This window comes from Callospermophilus lateralis, chromosome 10, assembly GCF_048772815.1.
Source record: "Callospermophilus lateralis isolate mCalLat2 chromosome 10, mCalLat2.hap1, whole genome shotgun sequence".
Lineage (NCBI taxonomy): Eukaryota > Metazoa > Chordata > Mammalia > Rodentia > Sciuridae > Callospermophilus > Callospermophilus lateralis.
Genome location: NC_135314.1, coordinates 118,238,700 through 118,264,343, shown reverse-complemented (window position 1 = coordinate 118,264,343; position 25,644 = coordinate 118,238,700). Strand labels below are relative to the sequence as shown.

General features: G+C 34.1%; 1 protein-coding gene across 5 annotated transcripts in view; it reads left to right on the top strand.

Moving 5' to 3' along the window:
* Trpc1 (transient receptor potential cation channel subfamily C member 1) overlaps positions 1–25,644 on the top strand; it is a 94,768-nt gene that overhangs the window by 30,494 nt on the left and 38,630 nt on the right. For 3 of the 5 annotated variants that reach the window (XM_076867604.1, XM_076867605.1, XM_076867603.1), the window contains 3 exons: positions 16,194–16,325; positions 18,067–18,262; positions 22,029–22,365. In XM_076867604.1, coding sequence (XP_076723719.1) covers positions 16,194–16,325; positions 18,067–18,262; positions 22,029–22,365 — 665 coding nt within the window. The remainder of the gene's footprint in view (positions 1–16,193; positions 16,326–18,066; positions 18,263–22,028; positions 22,366–25,644) is intronic. The other 2 variants (XM_076867606.1, XM_076867607.1) reach the window with 2 other exon arrangements.

Below are 25,644 nucleotides of genomic sequence, written 5' to 3'. Positions count from 1 at the left end.
GTTGGTTGTGTGTCTTCCCTTCTAGCACTGTGGATCTGAGTCATTACCTTTTTTACCCTACAGGCTTATAGTGCCCCTGTAGGGTTCCAATACCTCTTCTTTGAGGAGAAGGACAATGTTAACAGATCCCTCTATAAATAATGTACAACCTAAAAATAAATAGTTGTTATTAAGACATTTTCAGTTTGGTCACAATGTACAAAAATGGTGAATTCAATTATTATCTACTATATACTCAGTAGGTTTGTACTATTCAGTACGTTTGTAAAAGGGTTTAGAGTTTTTGAAGTAGTTTTTATTTTTTATTTTATCATTGATTTCTAGTTTTATTAAATTATGATCTGATAAAATGCAGGGTAGTATCTCTACTTTTTTGTGTTGTAGAGAAGAAAGTGTATTCGCTCATTGAAGGATGAAATATTCTATATTTCATCAGGGATGAGGTGTACGAGGATAAGCTGAAGAGGTAGGAGGTGAGGATATAGAGTTACTATGTCTTAGGAAGTATGAAAGAGAAATCTAAAAAGGAAGGTTAGTAGCAGGAAAATAGAGAGGAAGTAATTTTGGGTAGACAACTAAGTGCGAAGACAGTAGAGTACATAAAACATATTCAGAATATATAAAGAAATCAAAAAACTCATTACCAAAAAAAACCAAAACAACAATAACAACCACCAAAAAAAAAACCCCAAACCACACAGATAACTCAACATACTTCTCAAAAGGGGCCAAAAATTATATGGAAAAAATTTCAACACTTTTAGTCATCAAAGAAGTGTAAATCCAAGCTACATTGAGGTTCCATCTCATCTCAGTCAGAATAATAATCATCAAGAATACAAATAACAATAAATTCTGGTGAAGATAGAGGATCAGAGGAGTCATTATTAACTGCTAGTGAGAATGTAAATTGGTATACTTACTATGGAAATCAGTATGGAGATTCTTCAAAATACTAAAATAGAACTATCATTTGATCTAACTTTACCACTTCTTGGTATTTATCTACAAGAGTTGAAGTTAGCATACTATGGAGATACATGCATACCCATATTTATTGCAACACAGTTCACAATGGTCAACTTATTGAATCAGACTGGGTGTCTATAAATAGATGAATGATTAAAGAATATGTGGTATATATACACAATGGAGTTTTACTCATCCATAAACAAGAACAAAATTATGTCATTTGCAGGAAAATGAATGGAACTGTAGAGAATCATTTTGTAAAATAAGCCAGATTCAGAAAGACAAGCATTTTTTGTTTTCTCTCATATTTGAAAGCTAGATGTTAATAAAAAAAAAAAAAGAAGAAGAAAGAAAGAAACATTATGAAAGTATACGGGAGACCATTAGGGTAAAGGAAGGGGATCAGGAGAAGGAGAGGTATTGGAGTGAAATTGATCAAGTTATGTTATGTACATGTATGAATATACCAAAATGAAACTCACTATTCTATATAATTAATATGTACCAATAAAAAAGTATGATGTTAACCATAAAGTTTTCATGGATATCTTTTATAAGAATGAGGACAGGACTAGGGCTGTGTGGCTCAGTAGTAGAGCATTTACCTGGCACATGTGAGGCACTGGGTTCAATCCTCAGCACCACATAAAAAAATAAAGTTATTGTGTCCACCTGCAACTAAATAAATACATATAAAAAATAATGAGGACATTTCTTACTATTTTTAGTTTGTTGAGAGTTTTTCATCATTAATTATCTTTGGATTTTGGTCAAAGGCTTTTCTTGTGTCTGTTAAAATGGATATATATTTTTAGATCTTTATTCTATTAATATGTTATATTACAGTAATTGATGTTCAGATGTTAACCTGACCTTGTTTTCCTGGGATAACCCTACTAGGTTGTGATAATAATCCTTTGTATGTGTTACTGAATTCAGTTTGCTAATATGTTAAATATTTTTTGTTTTATGTTCATGAAGGATATTTTCTATAGCTTTGTTTTTTTGGGATGTCTTTATCCAACTTTGATATCAGGGTAACAGTGGTTTCAGAAAATGAGCTTTAAAGTATTCTCACTTCCTCTATTTTTTGAAAGATTATATTTATGATTAGCATTCTTTCTTAAATATTTGTTGAAAATAGTAAGTGAAGTTATCTGGATCTATAATCTATTTTTGCAGGATAATTTTTATTAAGTTAATTTTCTTAAAATAGCTCTATTCACATTTTCTGCTTATCCTCAAATCCATTTCAGTCATTTGTTATGTTATAAGAAATTGTTCATTTCCTTTTTTTAATTCTTTTATTGATTTTGTTTTTTTAAATATACAAAAGCGGAATACATTACAATTCTTATTACACATATTGAGTATAATTTTTCATACCTTTGTATATAGAGTATGTTCACGCCAATTCATGCCTTTTTACATGTACTTTGGATAATGATGTCCATCACATTCCACCGCCCTATCTAGAATTCATCTAATCCTCCCCTGCTCCCCCTCCCTATCCATTTCCTTTATGTTGTCTAATTTGGCATATAGATGATTATAATTCTTTATAAACTTTTTTATTTCTGTAGACTCTCTAGTGATGTCCTTTTTATTCCAGATATCTATGTTCATTCTTTCTGTCTCTTCTCTACCACGCGGCCAGCGCAATGGTTTCATTAATGAGGTTCTTGGCATAAAAGTTAGCTAGTGAGATCGAAATAAACACACAGTCTCAGTTACCTTTTTCTATGACCAGGTCCGAGACGGCTCCCCTCTCTGGTTCTCTCCTCTAACCGCCCGGCAGGACAGCAAGGATTACTCAGGGCTAGCAGGAGAGAGAGAGAGAGAGCACGCCAGGGAGTAGCCTTTTATTGGGGAGCAAGAAATTCAGGGGAGAATTCCATCCAATGAAGGTTGAAGGGGGGCCGCACTCCAAGGTCAGGGTCAGTGATTGGGCCTCCGGGTTCAGTGGTCAGTTACACCCCCACACGGACAGGTTCTCTCAACAGGAGAGGGCTGGGAAAGCTCCGACACAGCCAGAGCGCCTCAGACCCTAACTGGGAGTCACCCAGTCACGTGTGAGAATGGCTCCCGACATATTCCCCCTTTCTTTTCGCAAAAATGAGGCGGCGGTTCACTCTCCGGAGTTTCTGCATTCTTGTTCTGAAGACTCGCTATCCTACAATTACAATGCAATAGAGAATTAGCAGCAAAGAGAATAATCCAATAATGTACCAGGTCGAGTGTTTAAGAATATTTCCAGGGTTGAATCCATTTAACTCCTTCAATATTTGGTTAGCCAAAGAAGAAGGATCTGAAAAATCAGCTCTATTATTTTGAATGTCTTGGATATGGTGATGAAGTTCCAGAATATCCAAGCTATTATTACTATTTTGCCAAATACCTAACAAATGGTTTTTAACCTTCTCCCAATCCCAGAGAGAAGCATTGTACTTGGCAGCTGTAACACACACATATTTATAATTAGCATGGCAATTAAGCCTTTCTTTAAATTTTAAGGCTGAAAGTTCATTACCTATGTCAATAACAGTTGCCTCTAAGGCGTTTAATTTAGTTTCAATCTTTTCATCAATATTTACTTGATTACGCAGAGCCTTGGAAGTATTTTGAGCTAAATTATTAAGAAATTTTGCATGCTGAATATTCTGAGACAATGTCAGAGACGCAGAGACAGTTGATGCAATAAAAGAGACTAGCGCCAAAACACCAACAATTATAACTCCAATAGCATGTTTAGGTCTTGCCAGCTGGGCATGAATTTGCTGTAAGACTTGTAAACCAGCATCAGCATATCATGGCTCTGAAATATTAGCAGGTAATAAAACGAAAGAGGGCTGATGAAGTATCAGCACTCCTTTTCCTCCATTATACCTAGTAATACAATTGGTTAGGTTACATTTTTTACAAGTAACAATATATCTGTCATCTATCCATTTAACTTTTACATTTCCAATAATTAAAACATAAGGAGATTGGACACAAGCTCGTAAGCCATAGCAAGATCCCTCTTTACAGTTCTTGCCAATAAATCTTGGTAAGGGTTTGTCTGTAAAATGTAAGAATTCTGAGGCAGCAATTAAACGCCAAATATCTTTTTGAACACCACCTTTACTATAAGTCAAAATATTACTAACAAATCCTGCAGGTGTCATAGCAGAATTTCTTCGTAATTGTCTCTTATCAATTTTTGGAGACCAGTCTAAAGTATACCCACTATCTTTAGACACCTTATGTTGTACAGGAAAGGGATTTATACAATCCATCCATTTAGGAAAGGTGCCAATCTCAATTGTAGAACTATTTGGACAGTGGTGTATCTGTGGAGGTTTTGCAGAAATGACTGGCTTATTATGGGAAATCCCATCTTAATTACTGATCTAGTATTAGGTTTTAAATTTCCATAAATAGAATTATTTGTCAGTCTAGGTCTACCAACCGCTGCCTTTTCTTCGAATGATACTTTCAGACAGCCAGCATGTTTATCGTGGGACCAACACAAGGGTAATTGGGCACTATAGCCAGAATAATTAAATCTAGTCACATGATTGGGAGTAATATGAGTATCTGTAAATCCTCCCATCATGAATGAGTCATTAGTAAATACTGGAATCGATTTTCCAGTCCGCACAGCTGGGTGTACCAGGGGTGGATCTGGGAAATATATCCAGTAAGTGTCTACTTGATCCCCCTTTACCTGACAGCCCAGTAGGGCAATTACTGTTGTTACCATCATCATTGGGGTCCTGTTTTCTCCTAGGTCTCGAAGTATTCGGGAAGCCTGGGTTGTTAGCTTCTTCACGTCTTCCCATGAAATCAGCTTTTTGGCTGGGTCAATCTGGTCTTTCTTCATCCTTTTCCGATATCTCCTCCTTCTGGGTAGGGGCTCCTCTGGGTCGATCCTCAGTCGCTTGAATCTGGGTTCTATCTCTTCCATGTCTGATAGCACGTTCAGGCACCCAAATAGGACGAGAAGAATTTTCTGGGAAAATACAAGCATGCCCTCTGCCCCATATAAGCACCGGATCTGGGCCCTTCCACTGACCGGTCTGTAAATCTTTCCACAAAACTCTGCCTAAAGGGCCTGTTACTGAGGGAGACATTTGTCTCTCAGCAGCAGTGTGACCTTCTGCGTCACAGTTTAAAAAATTTAAAACAAACAAGGCATGATTAAGGCTATTTTGGGGAGTCATAAGCCTATCCCCCCTTTTTAATTTTTGTAATTGAAGTTTAATAGATAAATGAGCTCGTTCTACAATGGCTTGACCTTGGGGGTTATAAGGAATTCCTGTTTTATGATTAATTTTAAACTCTTGACAAAATTGTTGAAAAGAAGAGCTCACATAAGCTGGAGCATTATCTGTTTTAATCTGCATAGGGCATCCTAAAACAGAAAAAGCTGCTAGGCAATGAGAAATTACATTTTGAGAATTTTCCTTAGTATGTGCTGTGGCAAAAATAAATCTAGAATAAGTGTCCACTATGACATGCACATAACACTGCTTACCAAATTGAGGAATATGAGTTACATCCATTTGCCAGATTTGATTTGGTTTTAATCCACGGGGATTTACCCCTGATGGCAGAGATGGAGTGTGAATAACACACTTAGGGCATTGGCTTACAATCTGACGAGCTTGTTCTCTAGTAATATTAAATTTTTTACGTAAGCTGGAAGCATTTTGATGATGTAAGGAATGGGAAGCTAGTGCACAGTCATATGAAGACATCTGTTGACAAAAAGCTACGAGTCTGTCAATTTTGTTATTACCTGAAGCTAAAGGTCCTGGAAGATTAGTATGAGCTCGTATATGTCCTATGAAACATGGATATTTCCGCATTAGCACTGCCTTTTGTAAATTATGAAATAATTTAAATAACTCTTGTGATGAAGTATACCCAATAACTGAAGTTTCAATATTTTTAGTAACTCCGACTGCATATAAGCTGTCAGAATAAATATTAATAGGCTCATTTGCAAAGTAAGTTAAGGCACAAATCAGAGCTTGAAGCTCTGCTCTTTGGGCAGAAGTATAAGAAGTTTGTATTACCTCTGTGTGAACTCGACTATAAAATCTTGCTTTACCTGAACTCGATCCATCAGTGAACACTGATAAGGCTTCATCTATAGGATGGGCACGTACAATCTTTGGAAAAATAAGTGACGTTAATGATGCAAATTGTATAATCTTATCATGAGGATAGTGACTATCTGTCTGGCCAGGAAAATCAGCAAAAGCTATTTGCCATGGGCTAGAAGTTTGAAAAAGCCAATTAATCTGTTGAACAGAAAATGGAATAATTATGATATCAGGTTAAGATCCAATTAATTGTAAAATCCTAGTTCTACCCTTAATTACTAATTGAGCTATAGAATCATGAAAAGGAATTAATGTTTTTTGAGGGGAGTGGGATAAATAAATCCACTCAATAACTCCTAATTTTTGCCATATGGCTCCTGTTGGTGTATGTTCAGTTGGAAATATTAATAAATACACCATTTTCTTAGGATCAACTCTAGTAAGCTGTGCATTTTTAATTGCATTTTCAACTTTCCTTAAAGCTGTTTTAGCCTCTAAAGTTAGCTGACGTGGAGAGGTTGGAGAAGGATTTCCTTGTAATATCTGAAATAAAGGACTTAACTCAGAAGTAGTTAGTTTTAAGGATGGCCTCAGCCAATTAATATCTCCTAATAGCTTTTGAAAATCATTAAGGGTATGTAACTCCTTAATTCTTATCTGAAGATTTTGAGGATGGATTGTACGTCCTTGAATTATCTGACCTAGATTTTGAAAAGGAGACACTTTTTGAATTTTTTGAGGAGTTATGCATAAACCCATTGCTGTAAGCGAAGTCTCTAACTGAGTAAAAATTTTTGAAAGTACCTCTGGATTAGCATGAGCCAATAATATATCATCCATAAAATGAATAATATATACATCAGGAAAGCTATTTCTTATGGGATCTATTGCCTGGTTTACGTATTTTTGGCACAGAGTAGGACTATTACGCATTCCCTGTGGGAGTACTTTCCAGCAATATCTTTTAACAGGTTCCTTAAAATTAATTGTTGGGACAGTGAAAGCAAATCTCTCACAATCTCCAGGATGTAACCTTATAGAAAAAAAACAGTCTTTTAAATCTATTACCATCAAGCTATAATCTAAAGGAATGGCTGTGGGAGAGGGAAGTCCTGGCTGTAAGGATCCCATATGCTGAATTGTATGATTTATTGCCCATAAATCCTGTAGCAATCTCCAATTTCCTGACTTTTTCTTAATAACAAAAATAGGTGTGTTCCAAGGACTAAGCGTTGGCTCTATATGACCAGCCTGAAGTTGTTCCTCAACTAGCCTATGAATTATTTTAAGCTTTTCCCCTGAGATGGGCCACTGAGAAATCCATATAGGCTCCTCTGTGAGCCAGGTGATTTTTTCAGCTGTCTTAGGGATCGGGGAAGTACTCAGGGCCCCTAATAAAAATTTTGGCTTGGAGCATTTACTAATCTTTGTTGTGGAGACTGGTTTGTAAACAGATACTCTTCCTGAAGGGTCTCCCTATCATCTCCAGGAAAATACCTTTGACTAACTTCCTCAACTGACCTTATAGAGTTAGGAGTGACTAATAATAATCCCATTTTGGTTAAAATATCTCTTCCCCATAGATTAGCTGGTAAAGGCTCTGTGCTGTCGCCATTTTGAAATTGGGCTTTTAAGTCATGTGGCTGAGAAGAACTCTGAGCCCCTCTAGGAATCTCTTCCGCATTTTCCTCTCCAGGAAGATTGTCTACCTCTCTTGGAGGGCTCTCTAGGACCTCAGAGGTATCTCCTTTCTGATATTGCTCTCCATAATCTCCCTGCGAGTAGCCTGATTTTGCAAGTTTAAATTTACATTTTTAACTTTGGGCTTGGTCCCTAGTGCCTTTGTTTTTAAGTGGCTTAAGGGAAAAGGAATTAACTTAGCCTCAGGCGGATTTTCCATTTGAATAGACTTGAATGCCTTTTAGCAGGTCCTCAGGGGGCCACAAATTCTGGCCCATATATTCAAAAAGACAAACTTCCAAAGCTGTCCAGATTCTCTGAATATTATCTATGCCTCCAGGTAATTCATTAGAAAGACAGACCTTTTGTAACTTTCTTCCTAATTTCTCCCAAGTAAGTAAATTTGGAGACTCTTGTTCACAAAACCAAGGACAATATTTACCTACAATCTCTAAGAATTGTAATAACTGAGCTTTCTTTATCTGTTTTTCTTTTTGATTAATTATACTGTCTAAAATAGTTAGATACATTTCCTTATAGGTAGAAGTTGAATTTTTTATTTTAATTAATTTAACGTCTCTTTCCTTCAATATCTTAAGGTACTTTTGTGACCCAAATTGTCACCACTTCCTTTTGTGACCCAAATTGTCACCACTTACTTTATCTTTTACTTTTTTCTTTATCTTTATAGCGCGCGCTCCCACTCAATCTAGCTAATCTAGAATGCCCCCCTCGTGGGCGCCAATTCTACCACGCGACCAGCGCAATGGTTTCATTAATGAGGTTCTTGGCATAAAAGTTAGCTAGTGAGATCGAAATAAACACACAGACTCAGTTACCTTTTTCTATGACCAGGTCCGAGACGGCTCCCCTCTCTGGTTCCCTCCTCTAACCACCCAGCAGGGCAGCAAGGATTACTCAGGGCTAGCAGGAGAGAGAGAGAGAGAGCACGCCAGGGAGTAGCCTTTTATTGGGGAGCAAGAAATTCAGGGGAGAATTCCATCCAATGAAGGTTGAAGGGGGGGCCGCACTCCAAGGTCAGGGTCAGTGATTGGGCCTCCGGGTTCAGTGGTCAGTTACACCCCCACACGGACAGGTTCTCTCAACAGGAGAGGGCCGGGAAAGCTCCGACACAGCCAGAGCGCCTCAGACCCTAACTGGGAGTCACCCAGTCAAGTGTGAGAATGGCTCCCACTCTTCCCCACCCTTTCCCTTCTCCCTCTGCCTCTCTTTCTCTCTTTCTTCTTTGTCTAGCTTAGAGTTAGTCACCTGTGGTACTGGAGCCAAATCCAGCCTACCAACTGTTTTTTTTTTTTGTTTTGTTTTTTAAGAGAGAGAGAGAGAGAGAGAGAGAGAGAGAGAGAGGGAAAGAGAATTTTTAATATTTATTTTTTAGTTTTCGGTGGACACAACATCTTTATTCTATTTTTATGTGATGCTGAGAATCAAACCCAGTGCCATGTGCATGCCAGGCGAGCACGCTACCGCTTGAGCCACATCCCCAGCCCCTACCAACTGTTTTTATAAATAAAGTTTTATTGGAATATGCCTATGCCTGTTTGTTTATGCACTGTTTATTGCTGTTATTGTGATATAACATGAAAGTTGAGTAATTGCCATATATACAGTATAGACCTCAAAGCCTAAAGTATTTATTCTCTGTTCTTTTGCAGTTTATCTCTGATCTTATTAATTTTATTGATTTTTCTAAGTGACAACATTAATTTTATTCATGTTCTCTATTGTTTTTCGGTTTCCATTTTGTTGCTTCTGCTGGTAACTTTATTTTTTCTTTCTATTAACATTGAATTTAATTTGCTCTTGCTTCTCTAGCTTCTTCAGTTAGAACTTTAGCTTATTTATTTTTAGATCTTGTTTCCTTTCTGATGTAATAAATATGTTCAAGATATTTTCTGTTTCCCATATGATTTCTTCTTCGACTCTTGAGTGTTTTTATTTTTCTTTAATTAATAGGCTTTCTTTGTTTAAGGAAGTTTTAATAAACTTCATAGCAATATTCATCAGAAGGTAGAATTCCTATATAAGACCCCTCTCCCCAGGTATTACATACCATCAGCATCCTTCACTTATGTCATAAATTTGTTACAGTGTTCCCTCTCTCCCTCCCTTCCTTCCTTTCTTCCTTCCTTCCTTCCGGGATTTAAATCAGGGCTTCACATATGCCAGGCAAGCAGTCTACCATGGAACTACATCACCATCTATTATATTTGTTAAAATAGATGAATGAACATTGATACATTAGCCAAAATCTGTAGTTTACATTAGGGTTTACTCTTAGTGTTATACATTCTTTGGGTTTTGGCAAATGTCTAAGGACATATACCCCTAATGGTATCATAGAGAATAGTTTCACTACCCTAAAAATTCCCTGTTAAACCTGTTCACTCCTCCCTTCTCCCAAGCCCCCTGTAAGCAACCACTACACTTTTTTGGAGGGTACCAAGAATTGAACTCAGGGGCACTGGACCACTGAACCACATCCCCAGCCCTATTTTGTATTTTATTTAGAGACAGGGTCTCACTGAGTTGCTTAGTGCCTCGCTTTTGCTGAGGATGGCTTTGAACTCGCAATCCGCTCCTCAGCCTCCTGAAGCTGGGATTACAGGTGTGTACCACTGCACCCAGCTACCACTACTGATCCTTTTACTGTCTCCCATCTTAACTTTTTCCAAAATGTCATATAATTGACATCAAGCAGTATCCATCATTTACATCTTTCACTTAGTAATATACATTTAAATTTTCTTAACATCTTTTCATGACTTAGCACATTTCTTCCTAGTGCTAAGTGATGTTCCATTGTTTGGGTATACCACCATTTATCCACTCACCTATTAAGGGATATCCTGATGGGTCTTAAAATTTGACAATTTTGATCAAAACCACATGTATTCATGTACAGGTTTTCATGTCAATGTAAGTTTCTAACTCATTTAGGTAGATATCTAGAAGCATGATTATTGGATTACATAGTTAATTGCTGTTCAGTTTTGTAAGAAACTGCCAAACTGTCAAACTGTTTTCCATAGTGGCTGCATTATTTACCATTCCAACTAGTGATGAATGAGGGTTCATATTGCTACACATCTGCACCTGCATTCAGTATCTCAATGTTATAAATTTTAAACATTTTAACAGGTTGTATAGTAGTAGCTTATTGTTAGTTTAATTTGCAGTTTTCTTGCAGTGTGTGATGTTGTGCATTTTTTCATGTGTTTTTTGGCCATCTGTATAATTATATTTTTAGTGAGGTGTCTGTTTAGATCTTTTTTCTGTTTTTAAATTGAGTTTTTAATTTTCTTGTTGAGTTTTAAAAGTTCTATATGTACTTTAGATAAGAATCCTTTATGAGATATGTTGTTTGAAAGTACAGTGGTCTCCCCTATATGTATTTTTGCTTTCCATGGTTTCAGTTACCTGCAATCAACCATGATCTGAAAATATTAAATGGAAAACTGCAGAAAGAAATAATTCATAAGTGTTAAATAACTTTTATTATACTGTATTGTTATAACTTCTATTTAATTATTATTACTAATCTCTTTACTATGCCTAACTTAAAATTAAACTTTATTATTGGTGTTTATATGTAGGAAAAAACAGTACATATACATATTCCTCCATTTATGATGGGGTTAGGTCCAGTAAACCCATTGTAAATTGAAAATATTGTATATTACAAATGGCTTTTAATATACCTAACTTACCAAACATCATACTTTAGCCTAGCCCAATACTTAGAAGACATACATTAGCCTAGAAGGGTAAGATAATCTAACACAAAGCCTATTTTATATAGAAAACCATATGATCATATGGCTGACTGGGAGCTGCAGCTTCCAACTGCTGCCCAGTATAGTGGGACAGTCTCACACTAATATTGCTAGCCTGAGAAAAATCAAAATTAACAATTTTAAATGTTTTATTCTGAAGGCATAACAGTGTCTCACCATTGTCAATTCAAAAAATTATAAATTAAACTATTGTAAGTTGAGGACCATCTGTTTAGGTTTTAGTACTCTGGGTGTTTTCAGGTGTCTACATGGATGTTGGAACTTATAGTCTGTGGATAAAGTGGGAATTCTGTATTTTCTCTGAGTCTGCAACTTGTCTTCTCATTCTTTTGATCAGTGGGTTATTTTAAAATATCCTGTTTACTGGGGGTAGCAGCCTGTTTGTTATTCCAGCTGCTAAGGCTAGCCTTGGTAATTTATTGGTACCCTAACATAAAAAAATAAAAATAAATACAATTTTTGGATATGTAGCTCAGTGGTAGAGTGCCATTGGGTTAAATCCCCAGTGCCACAAGAAAAAAAATTACTTTTTACTTTTATAAAGTTGAATGTTTCCCAGATTTCTTTCTCCTGGTAACTTCTTTAGTTCTGTTGTGGTTGAAAAGTACAGTTTATTTTTTAAAATAACATCTTTGTTGAGGCTGAGCATTGTGATGGAGGCTTATAATTCCAATTACTCAGGAGGTTGAGACAGGAAGATCACAAGTTCTAGACCAGCTTGCAAAACTTAATGAGACCCTGTCTCAAAATAAAATATAAGAAAGGGTTGGGGATTTAGCTCAGTGCATGAGGCCCCTTGGTTTAATTCTCAGTGGCACACACAGAGATATAATTCATAAACCATTAAGTTCACCCTTTTAAAGTGTACAGTTCTATTTGGGGAATACTTATAAGTATCCTAAAATTATATTACTTCCAGTATATGTTATCATTTCAAAATGAAACTCCATATCTGTTAGTGATGACTCTCTCAGCCCTTGGAAGTCATAAAATTTACTCTTTAACCTTATGAATGTGTCTGTTCTGGATATTTTATCTAAATAGCATCTTTCAATGGCTTATTGGTTATATGTACATCTTCATTGGAAACAGGTACTTTTCCCAATTTTTAGTTGTTTATCTGCCTTTATCTTGCTGAGTTGTAAGGATTCTTCATATATTTCAGATGTGAGTACTGCCTCATAAGATATATAATTTGCAAATATTTTCTAACATTCTGTGTATGTCATTTTCACTTTTCCGATGAGCTTCTAAGAAAAATTTTAAATTTGGATGGAGTTCAGTTGTTCTACCCCTCCCCACCCACACACACCTTTTGTGGTTACTTGTGCTTTTGATGGCATAGATATGAAATCATTGCTTAATTTAGAGAATTATGCTTTCATTCCTTTTTAATATGGTAAGACTAGTTTTGTGGTCCAGTATGTGATTTAACATAGAAAATGTCCTATGTACTCTTGAGCTAATATGTATTTTGCTTTTTGGGGTAAGTGTTCTATAAATTCCAATTGAAGCCCAGTGCAGTGGTGGATGCCTGTAATCCCAGTGTCTCAGAAGGCTGAGGCAGGAGGATTGTAAATTTAAAGCCATCCTTAACAACTTAACAAGGCCCTGTCTCAAAATAAAACATGGGTTGGGGATGTGGCTCAGTGGTTAAGTTTCCCTGGGTTTAATCCCTGGTACCTCTCCCCAAAAAATTCCAATTCAATCACATTGTTTCAATACTGATCCAATATTCCTTATTCCTATGTGTCTTTTCTCTAGTTGTTCTATGAGTTTCTGGGAAAAAGTATTAAAATCTCCAACTTTAATTGCTGAATTATCTTTCTGCTTTCAATTCTGTTTTTTCTTTGTATACTTGGAGGCTTTGCTGATGGGAGCATATACATTTGTTGTTGCTATATTTCCTGTTTAATATTGTTATCCAGTTTCTTTTGCCTGCTTCCCCGACCCCCACCCCACACTGTGAACTATAATTTCTTTTTTCTTTATACATCTCGTAATATTTTGTTAGACATGGGACATTTTAGATAATATATTATAGCAACTCTGTGATAGTCTCCTACCCACCACCATTCCTGATCTGAAATGGTTGGTTTTTGAGGGACAATTTTTTCATTTTGTACCTCTGTGTGAGTAGGGAAATCACTGACCTCTTTATACTATATTACTTTGGGTGGTGTTTTGAATACCAAATGAAAAATGATAGATTTTATAAAGTAGATGGTAGATTTTATAAACTTCTGATAGCGTTTATAGAGTAAAGCAGCTTCACTATTTGTGAGATCACATCTAAATGATTTCCACTCAGTAGTGCTTCATTATTGGTTGCCAGTATCTTTATTCCACCATTGGAAATGCATTTTCTCATTAATCCTTAACGTGACATGGTGAATTAAGTTTATACAAAAGTCTATTTTAGAAAAAAAAGATAAATAATTTTTTTGAAAAGGTGAACAATCATCAGAAAAAAAGGCCAAAGAATATGAACAGGTAGTTTTCAAAAGAAGGAACATAAACTGATACATAAAAGAAAACTCTTCTAAAGAAATTCAATTTAAACCAAGTATAAAATTCTATTTTCTATTAAGTTGGCAAAGATTTAAAATATCGATAATATCTAGTATTAAGAAAATGTGGGGGGCTGGGGATGTGGCTCAAGCGGTAGCGCGCTTGCCTGGCATGCGTGTGGCCTGGGTTCGATCCTCAGCACCACATATAAACAACGATGTTGTGTCCGCCGAAAAAAATAAATAAATATTAAAATTCTCTTTAAAAAAAAAAAGAAAATGTGGGGGTAAGTGAGCTCGCATCATTATTACTTTGGAAGCATCTATTGGAATTTAAAATACACATGCCATTTTGCCCAGCAATTTAAAGTGTGTGAGAGATATAGGAACTAATGTAAAGATTATTAATTGCTGAATTTTTATAGTAGAAAAAAGTTAAAAGCAACATAAATGTTCATTAATGGAAACCTGTTTTAGTTTTCTATTGCTGGAACAAAATACCTGAGAAAATCAGTTTAAAAGAGGAAGGACTTGTTTTGGCTCACTATGTTTCAGAGTTTTCAATTCATTTCACTTGGTTCTGTTGTTTGTGTTCCTTGGTAAAGCAGAACATCATGTTATAGAGTAAAGCTGCTCACCTCATAGTGGCTGGAAAGCTATGAGAAAGAAAAGGACCAGGGACAAAATATACCCTTCAAAGGCACCTCCCCAGGGACTCACTACTTCCAGCTAGACCCTACCTCCTAAAATAGCATCACCAACTGGGAACCAAGCCTTCAACACATGAGCCTCTGGGATATTCCAGGTCCAAACTATAGCAAAATTCAGTGGCCTTCCATCAAATGGAAAATCACCCAGTTGTAGGAAAGGAAGAGATGATATCTTTTTAAAAGGCAGGTTGGTTGTTTCTTTATATATTATGTATCATTATATTTGTGTATAAATAGAGTATATTGGGAAGGATAATATACTTCTCTGTAAAGTATCTTTGAAATACAGTTAGTGGAAGGAGGAAGATTGGGGAGTGTCATTTCTAAACTGCTTACTTTTTAAAACAACAATTATGTATTAAATTTGTATTTTTTATTTAAAAGGAAAATATGCATTACATAACATCTTCAAAATTTATTAATTAGGAACTATATACTTATACATGAATTACAGTGAATTTTTTCTGGTTTAATTTCTATTTAAGGATTTAAATGTGAAGACTTATTAATTTACAGAGGTTAATAGAATGCTTTGTATCAGCTGGAAATTATGTACAAAAAAAATAATTTCAATTTTAAGATTTGAAACATCTTTCAAAAACATAATCTGGCTTAAAGAGAAGGTTACGTATATCTAGCATATTGAAAAAGTTTTTTTTTTTACTGAGAAATGAAAAATTTAATAATCATAAAATCCACATCATAGCAAATGTTCATTATTAGTATATTTCATGTAAAATTATGTTGGGTTCAAGAATAAAAATTTTGTTGTTGTTGTTGTTGTTGGAACTGGGGATTGAACAGAGGGATGCTTAACCACAGAACCACATCCCCAGCCCTTTTTATTTTTTATTTTGAGACAGGGTCTCAGTAAGTTGTATAGGCTCTTCCAAAGTTGTTGAGGATGGCTTTGTTATCCTCCTACCTCAGCCTCAACTGCTGGGACTGCATGTGTACACCATCACACCTGGCTAGAAAGTTACTTTAATTAAATTGGCTTGAACAATAAAAAGCTTTGAGTCTGTGGAAACAGATAGTAAAACAATTTCTATAAAAGCAATAGAAGGTTTTTCAGTATTTGCATATCAAAATATTTTATTTTAAAGTCTTTTTTCTTTTTTAATATTTATTTATGTGTTTTTTTAGTTTTAGGTGGACACACATTATTTTGTTTTTGTGTGGTGCTGAGGATCGAACCCAGTACCTCATGCATGCTAGGCGAGCACTCTACCACTGAGCCACAACCCCAGCACCAAGTCTTTTTTCTTTTATGGATGTTATCTTGTAATAAATATATTTATAGTTATTTTCTATTAATTTTATAGTATTTCATAAATTTAAAGCAACTATAGACTATCTAATCATATGTGTGTAATAAATTTTTTTACATTATGGAATTGTATGTTTTCACAGGTTTCGTCTTGATATATATCGATGCTTGGCCAGTCCAGCTCTAATAATGTTAACAGAAGAGGATCCAATCCTAAGAGCATTTGAACTTAGTGCTGATTTAAAAGAACTAAGCCTTGTGGAGGTGGAATTTAGGTGGGAATGAATGGAAATTTTGAATTGCATAATACCTTTTGTGGCAGAATATTCAGCTTGAAGTTCTTGATAGAACAAATTATAATTTATATTTACTTACAATTTATTTACATTTGATTCTAGATGACCAAACCTTGATACCTCTTACTTGAGAATTTTCCTTTTCCATCAAAGGAACAGATCCTGGTGCTGTTTTATTTAAGTTATTCCTTCCCCATCTTCCCTCTTATACTCTTTAACCACCCTTATTCCCCCAGGGAAAGCTTTGAGATTATCCTTAGTACCCTCTGAAAAAGGAGAGATTGAACCAGCTTGTATTGCAAGGGTTTTGCAGGGATTTATGCCTAAACCCACCTTTTCTTTTATGTCCAGCTCCTATAGGAGTCCCTCCTCCAGCAACCTGACCCAAGTGGGAAAGTTCAAACTTTCACATATTGAATAAAAATACCTGTTTATAAGTTTAAATTTTCTACTTAATTTGGATACATTAAATTTTATTTAAATTTGATAGGACAAAGTAGTACTTTGATTAACTCAAGTCATGGTTAAAATTAAATTTTTGCTACTTTTAAAGTATCAGCATACAACACTACTAATAAATTATTTTGCTTAAATATGAATAATTTTCTGTTGCAGTGTCATATTTTGAGTTCTGAGTCACCATATGAAATAGAATTTATTCAGTTCATTCCAAGAAGTATTTGAAACAACTGCTGTGATTATGCTATGATCAGAATAATAAAGTTAGATTTGGAAGAGGTCATAGAACTCATTTACATTATCCGGTGTTTTGTTTTTTTAAATATTTTTAGTTGTAGATAGACACAATACCTTTATTTTGTTTATTTAGTTTTTATGTGGTGCTGAATAAATATTACTTAATGAAGTTCACCCTCATGTTACTGGCTCATAATTATTTATTTCTAACCTCATTCTTAAATCTTAAATTGTTATTAAACTTAGACATAAGTTTAATGAAACTGATTTTTAAAAGAATTTTAATTGTCAATGGACCTTTATTTTATTTATTGACACATGGTGCTGAGAATCGAACCCAGTGCCTCACACATCCTAGGCAAGTGCTCTGCCACTGAGCCACAACCCCAGCCCATAACTGATATTTTTTAAATGAATTATGTACTAAAACTTTGTTTCTTACAAAGTAGGTTAGATCTGCCTTTAATAAGCAATTCAAAGAGAAGTAAGGTTTAAGCAATAGTTATTCTGAAAGTAAGTTCTTTAGTAAGTAAATTTTAGTATCTCTCTAATTTCATTCAAGTAAGCACTTTAAATACAAATCAAAATAATTTTTAATATTAGAATTAACATAAATGTAGGCTATTGAAAAGTCCTCTGGTTAAAATTATTTAATAATACTAATCAGATGACATTAAAATGTTATTTGTATTTATATTATTAATAAAATAGGAAATCTTAGCCAAACTTATAGAGAATAAAACAAATGAGTTAAGTGAACACTGATGGATGAATATTATTAGAATTTCCAGGAATATCAATCTATATAAGGAAACATTGTGCTCATCTAAGATTATCAGTATGAACACAGGGAACATCATTGTGTTACAGTTTTCCCCAAAGCCCTGGAGAATTTGTGTAACAGTAAGGTCATTCAACTGTCAGCAGAAAAAGAAAGACTTCAGATTTTTTCTAGTGAATATAGTGTAATTAGAAAATGGAAGTGACATTTCTAATAGGCTATGCTTTCCCACACCACCCCCAGGAATGATTATGAGGAACTAGCCCGTCAGTGCAAAATGTTTGCTAAAGATTTGCTTGCACAAGCCCGGAATTCACGTGAGTTGGAAGTTATCCTAAACCATACTTCTAGTGATGAACCTCTTGACAAACGGGGACTACTGGAAGAAAGAATGAATTTAAGTCGTCTAAAACTTGCAATCAAATATAACCAAAAGGAGGTATGAGGATTTCTGTGATATATTTAAATTATTTTCTCCACCATTGTGTAGTGGCTCAGAGCAGAGGCTTTGGAGCAACATATCTGGGTCAAGATCCTACTTCGGCTTCATGTAATTGTGTGTCCTTGGGAAAGTTATTGAATCTGTCTGAGCTTTAGTTTTAATAATTAATTAAAAATATGTATTTAAAGGTTTTAGCATGGCAAGTACTAGTACTTAGCAAGTAATAAATGGTAGTTACTATTACTTTTAATAATTTATATTAGTTAAAATAATATGGTTGCTGATTTTAATGTTTTGCTAACTAGTAGCTACACAGGTAAACTTTTACAATGAAGTTTCTACCTGTGTTTTTGTCTGTTACAGGTTTGTCTTATTGAACTGGTTATAAGTAGCCCTTTCTATAGTAAATAGTAATTTCTATTTAAAAATAAAGTATCAGATATTATGTTTCCTGATTCTTTTTATTTGTAATTCATTGTGAAACCTAAAGGTGGAGAGGCGCATGATATAACTAAGTTGAATCTGACTCTTCTGGCATCATCCCTTCCTATTAAGGGAAATACCCATTTCTACTCCCCATACACACACATACACATGATTCAGGAACTTGAAGAATGGAGGTATGCATTTTAAATTTTATTTTTTGAGGTATTCACTAAACAATGGTATTTATATGTAGATAGTGATATCTAGTTGATAGTACCGGATGTTGATAAATGATACTTTTTTAAGGTGTCACTTTTAAGACTCATTTTCGTTGTCAACATAGAGATTTGGAATAAAACTTGCTTATGAAATTTATATTATTACAAAACTGGATCCTAAATTAGATGATGGCTAAAGGCAAAAGTCAGGACCTTTGGTACTAAGATCAGAATTTTTTATTGTTGTGGTTGAAAATTTGATCCTCACAATAGCTTTTTGACAGCTGGGTGCAGTGGTTCATGCCTGTAATGCCATCCTCTTGGGAGGTTGAGGCAGTAGGATCACAAGTTCAAAGCCTTAGCAACTTAGTGAGAGGCCCTAAGCAACTTAGTAAGACCCTATCTCAAAATTAAAAAAAATAAAAAGAGCTAGGGGTGTGGCTCAGTGGTAAAATGCTCCTGGGTTCAATTAAGAAAAAAATAGAAGTTAAAAAGATAAAAAACAATAGTTTTATTTTTAAATTTTTTTAGTATTTGTTCGTTTTAGGTATTCATGACAGTAGAGTATATTTTGACATATTATATGTACACAGAGTATGACTTATTCTAATTACGATCCCATTCTTGCAGTTGTACCTGATGTGCAGTTTAAAACAATAGCTTGTGGACTTAGGAAATAGATATGGGAATTTAACAATGTTTACTTCAAGATTATCTAGATAATGTATTGCTTCTCTAGAACTTTGACTTAAAATCCTGTACTTTTCATACTACTCCCAAGTTTCTTGCTCATGGTGGGAACATTTAATGGGAAAAAAAAGTAAGTATAAATATCTAAGTCAGTATAGATTTAATTTTACCCATCAACAGTGCACTCATGCTGCTTGAAAAGGAAAGTCAGTGCTAATGAGTTCCTAGTACAAATGGGTGATGTAGGCTTCTTCACTCAGATGTCTGTGTCCAGTCAGCAGTCAAAGACTTAGAATATCAAGGTCTAAGTAGGCTGGATACTCAGGTGGTTGAGTCTACAGAGCATAGAGTACCTGAGAATTTAAACTGGAACTTTGAAGGAGCATGGCCATACAGAGGGCAGGTTGTGATTAGGTGGTCCAAAAAACATCTGACTGCTAATTGGAATGCCTTCCTGCAGTATGTAGCTTGGACTTCACAGGGTGGTGAATTCAGTGCAAAATAGGACTTTTTTTTAATATTTATTTTTTTAGTTGTAGTTGAACACAATATCTTTATTTTATTTATTTATTTTATGTGGTGCTGAGGATTGAACCCAGGGCCTCGCACATGCTAGGCAAGCACTGTACCGCTGAGCCACAACCCCAGCCCTGCAATAGGACTTTTTACAGAGCAGTTTATGACTCCAAGAGCAAGTTTTCTAGCATACAATCTGAAAGAAACATGGCCTTTAAACACTTACGTTTGTCACATAGCATCACTTCTATTAGAATCTGGCGTTAGAGCAATCACGAGCTATCAAATTGAAGGATAGGGAACAGTGATTCTTTTCTCTGCCCAACACCTATTGATGACAAGAGTTTCGGAGAATCTGTGTCCATGTTTCAAAACCACCGTAGGCTTAGAACATTTGTAATTGAAATGTTGTTCTTCCAGATATTATTTAACATCACTGCTAATTATATAAAGGAATGGTAAGAATAGTAATCAGTCCTGAGTTTGCTTTGATATTTGGGGGAGAGGCAAAACCATTGGGGTGTTATGACACAGGGTAGTTAATGGGAAGAAAAACTTGTTTCCTGTGTATTTCACCCTGAGGAACAAATTAAGATTTCTAGGAATACTAGAATCTGAGCAGAACAAAGTAAGTTCTAATTGCTAAAAATAAGTACAGTGTATTAGAAAAATTTTTCATAAGCACAATAAACAATCACATAACTGTCCAATTCATTTTTTTCATTACAGTGTTATATTCTACAAGTTATATTCTATCTCAGGATAAATCTTTTTAAGACAGAAGATTAATCAAATATTATTTTACATTACCCAAATAATAATATGATCATCTATTTGTGCTTTACAAAATTATTTTTGATAATCTCAAACCTGATCAAATTTAGATCCAGAGTTATTAGGACACTTAAGTTATACTTTACAACATGAGCATTATATTGGAAAAATACAGTGAATGAAATTTGTAGACTAGAAAAGTTTATAAAGTTTGGTAAATTTCTGTACTTGAACTAAAATTTCCTTATTTGGGAATATTTTCCCTTTTTTTCTCACATGCAATTCAGTTTTAAGCAGTGTTAGGGTATCTTTAATACGTTTTAACACATTCTCAGTGTTTTTATGGAACATGAATAGATCTAGTATGTAGATTCTTTTGTTATCTTGACATTGATTTATTTACTTTTTTATTTTTATTTTTTATTTTTGGTTGGACAGAGACCTTTATTCCATTCATTTTTATTTTTATGTGGTGCTGAGGCTCGAATCCAGGGCCCCATGCATGCTAAGTGAGCGCTCTACCACTGAGCCCCAGCCCCAGCCCCAACATATTGATTTCTTGCATCTAAAATTAGCAGGTTTTCTAGAATGAAGACATTCAAAGATTAGTTAGTAATGTATCTCTTTCTATGGATTGTGCATGTTAACTTTGACATTTTATAAATTATGAGTCTTTATAAAGGTTTATAAAAACTAATACTCTTAAGAGTCTTTAGGTGTGACAAAATAGCTCAGTAGGCTAACAATAATGCAATACTGCATGCTAAGAACAAAGCACTGTTCATAAGAGCTTTATATTGAATCTTCACAAATTTATGAGTAGCTATTATTATCTGAACATTAGAGATGAGAAATTTGAGGCTTAGAGAGGTTTAAAAACTTGCTCAAGGGCACTTAGTAAGTGGCAGAGCCTGGATATGAGTCTAAGTAATCTGGCTCCAGAGTCTATGCTCTTAACCTGTGCACTCTTTGATTAGTTGTAAGAAGAAAAGAAAAAAAAAATCCTATGTTTATTGTATAGTGTTGATTTTTAAACTAGAATTAAGACTTTGAATTTTGAATATCAATTAATCAGTTAGTATTTAAAGGTTTTGTTTTGCATTTTTTTTTTTTTTTATGTCTGTGTATGTCCTTTTCAGTTTGTCTCCCAGTCTAATTGCCAACAGTTCCTGAACACTGTTTGGTTTGGACAGATGTCAGGTTATCGACGTAAACCCACCTGTAAGAAGATAATGACTGTTTTGACAGTTGGCATCTTTTGGCCAGTTTTGTCACTGTGTTATTTGATAGCTCCCAAATCTCAATTTGGCAGAATCATTCATACACCTTTTATGAAATTTATTATTCATGGAGCATCATATTTCACATTCTTGCTGTTATTGAATCTGTACTCTCTCGTCTACAATGAGGATAAGAAAAACACAATGGGGCCAGCCCTTGAAAGAATAGACTATCTTCTTATACTGTGGATTATTGGTGAGTATCAAGTTAGTTCAAAAGACTTTGCCTTGTTTAGCACATTAATTCTTCCTTGTTTGATGACACTATGAACATTGAATTCAGTTTATAATTTTACACAGTTCATGCAGCAAGAATTTGAACATTTCCATAATCATTGAAGATTTAACTAATACCTCTTTGAAGATAAATGTTAATGAACTTGATGATATAATTTAATATGTGGAAGTTAAAAATTCATTATTCTCAGACTGTGACATTGTTTCTAATTGTTAATATAGAAAACCTTTTTTAAATTAATGAATGCTATTTTGTATTACAGTATGTATTTTCCTTGGGTATTTTAAAAGAACATATTTTATATTTTACATTTTTTATAAATTTTCTGTTTCTAAACTAAATATCATTAGTTTTGTCATTAAAAACTTGTGCACTTTTGAGCTGGGGTTGTAGCTCAGTGGCAGAGCTCTTGCCTGGCACATGTGAGGCACAGGGTTCATTCAATCCTTAGCACCACATAAAAATAAATCAATAAAATAAAGTTATTAAAAAAACTTGTGCACTATTGTACTTACATTTTATTTTATCTCTATTATATAAATATTATTTAAATTTAGATTCAAAGGGGTCTGACTCATTCAAGAAATCAGTTCTTTGTAATGAAAATCAGATCTGTTTAGAAATTATAGGTTTAAAAGGATAAGACATTTTTACTTTCTGAAAAATATTTATAAGTATTACATAATAAGTATCTTAAATGATCTTGTGCAGGTCATTTACTCCCCTTGCCCTTTCTTTGTTTGTTTTTGTGGAAGGGTGGGAGTTGAGGTAGAACTACATTACTTAAACAGATAGTGGTCTTTTAAAGACATTTTCTTTATTTCTTTAGTATGTTTAATCAAGTTTTTAACTCCAGCATTTCCCACCTGACCTACTATTTGCTATAGAGTAAAAGGATATTAAAATCGAGTTTTTTTCTATAGCTGAAAGTACTGATTACATTTATTTTTTGATCACTGCATTCTTGATTCAAGTTTCAATTATTGAATATGCCTTTTTAGTTTGTCTGAATTAAATAATTTGAGAAGCTATTTAACAATATCCACTTTGTTCTCCTTCAGCTCTAAAAATGATTTTAATGTATTAAGGTTTTAATTTGAAAATCAGTGAATTTCAAGTAACTTGATTTCAGTCAATTTTACTTTTAGTGGTATTCAGGCTGTGATGTGTTAAAATTTAAAATTGAGTAGGTAAAGTAAAACTGATGCAAATCTAAACTTTAGGTTAAAGAGAATTAAATAATTCCTTTTCATTAGCATTTTCCTATTTCCTATATTTTTGGCATTTTCTTAAAAATTTAATGTTTTAATTTAGGAAAGAATTTATTCTTTACCATATGTATGATTCTATATTGAATTGTGTATATCTTTTCAATGTAAATTTTGTTTATGTATTTGATTAAGTAAAAACAATAGGTTACAAGGCATCTAAGAAACTCTTTCCTTCTGTTAATTCTGAAAAAAGTATTATATATTCCTTAGCCTTAAAGAAATGAAATTTTATATCATCCACCTATAAACTTTTGCTTAAGTAGTAGTAAGAAAGAAATTTGGGGTTTTATAAGTTAAGATTCAGTTTAATCAAGTCTGTATAAGAATCAAATCAGTTATCTTTGCATTGAATAAAAACTAACTGAACTCAGACTTATACTGCTCTTCAGATAGCATAATATTACTGCAGCTGCTTATTTTTATAATGATGGTAACATTATAGCTATTTCCTTTTAAGTCCTGTTTTCAATAACATTTTATGTGTACACGTATGCATTCCCCTCCACACACGTGATTCATTTTCTAACCAGTTCTGCCTCACTAAAGGAATGAATGTAAGTTAAACCAGTAAAACTCCTGAAAATGTTTTACTTTTTTTCAGCAAAAAGCTTCTTCTTTGAAACAATTAGATCTCAGTAAAACTTGTAAGGGATGTCCTTTTCAGGTCATTCTGTTATATTATTTGATCACTTTGGGCTTCCTTAAATATATAGTTCCAAACCTGTGCTAAGTGAATGTGTAGGAATAGTTTTGCCTAATTATCTAAAGTCATTCTTTGGTTTGTTTTATTATTTCAAATAACAAGTATTGTAAGTTATTACTCATGATGACCAATTTTTATGTATTTGTTTCATGTTTCTATTCCTTAGGTCTTAAAAAAAAGGTAGGGTTAAGTTATAAAAAGCAAGATAGAGAAAAAAGAAACAATTTTTTAATGTATCACAGAATGCTGATAATATTATTTTCCTTAATTTTTTACTTTTAAACATAACAGAATAGCTATTATAAAAATGTATTTAAAAATTTTTTTGTACTCATTTGTTCAAGCATAGGCAGAAGTAGGTGTGGCTCCTGTACTCATCAAGCTTACTCATAAGGCGAAGAGTAGCACCTTCGGCCACAACAATAACATTAAGTTGAGAATCATGCAGAAAAATGAAAAATCACAAATGAGTTTCTTGTTATTAAGAAAAAGTCATGATGCTAGGAGAGCAAGAATATTACAGAGGCATTTCACCTAGTCAGGGAGGTTGTAAAAGCTATTTTAAGGTAGTTAAGAAAGGAGCTAAGATCTAAGTAAAAAAAAAAAAAAATGAATCATGTAGGAGAATTGGAGGAGAAAAGTATTCTAGGCTAAGATGAAAGTATATTCACAAGTACAGTGGCAAGAGTGTATGATATAAAGAAGGGACTGACTAAAAGATAATATTCCTAGAACACTGAATAAGGGAAGCATGATTCAAGATGAAGATGGAAAAACATGTTATACAAGAGCATACATAGCATTGTAGGGCAGGTTAAGTAATTTCAACTTAAAAATGATGAAAGACCATGAAAGGTTTTAAGTAGGCAAGTGACATGATCAGTTTTTTAAAAAATATATATTTTTGTTATAAATGGATACAATACCTTTATTTTATTTTTAATGTAGTGCTGAGGATCAAACCCAGTGCCTCACACATGCTGTACCCCTGAGCCACAACCCCAGCCCAACATGATCAGTTTTAACTTTTGAAAAGATCATTCTGACTATAATGTGAAGAATAATGTGGGTTAGGAAGATAGGCTATAGCAAGAGTAGATGAGTGGATACTAATAAGGAAGTTGTTGGAGTAATCTAGATGGGAGCTGATAGTTCCCAAGAATTAGGATGATTGTGATAGAAAAAGAGAGAAGACAACAGATTGAGAGATATGTACAAAGTAAAGCCAATAGAACATGGGAACACATAGTGTATAAGAGATAT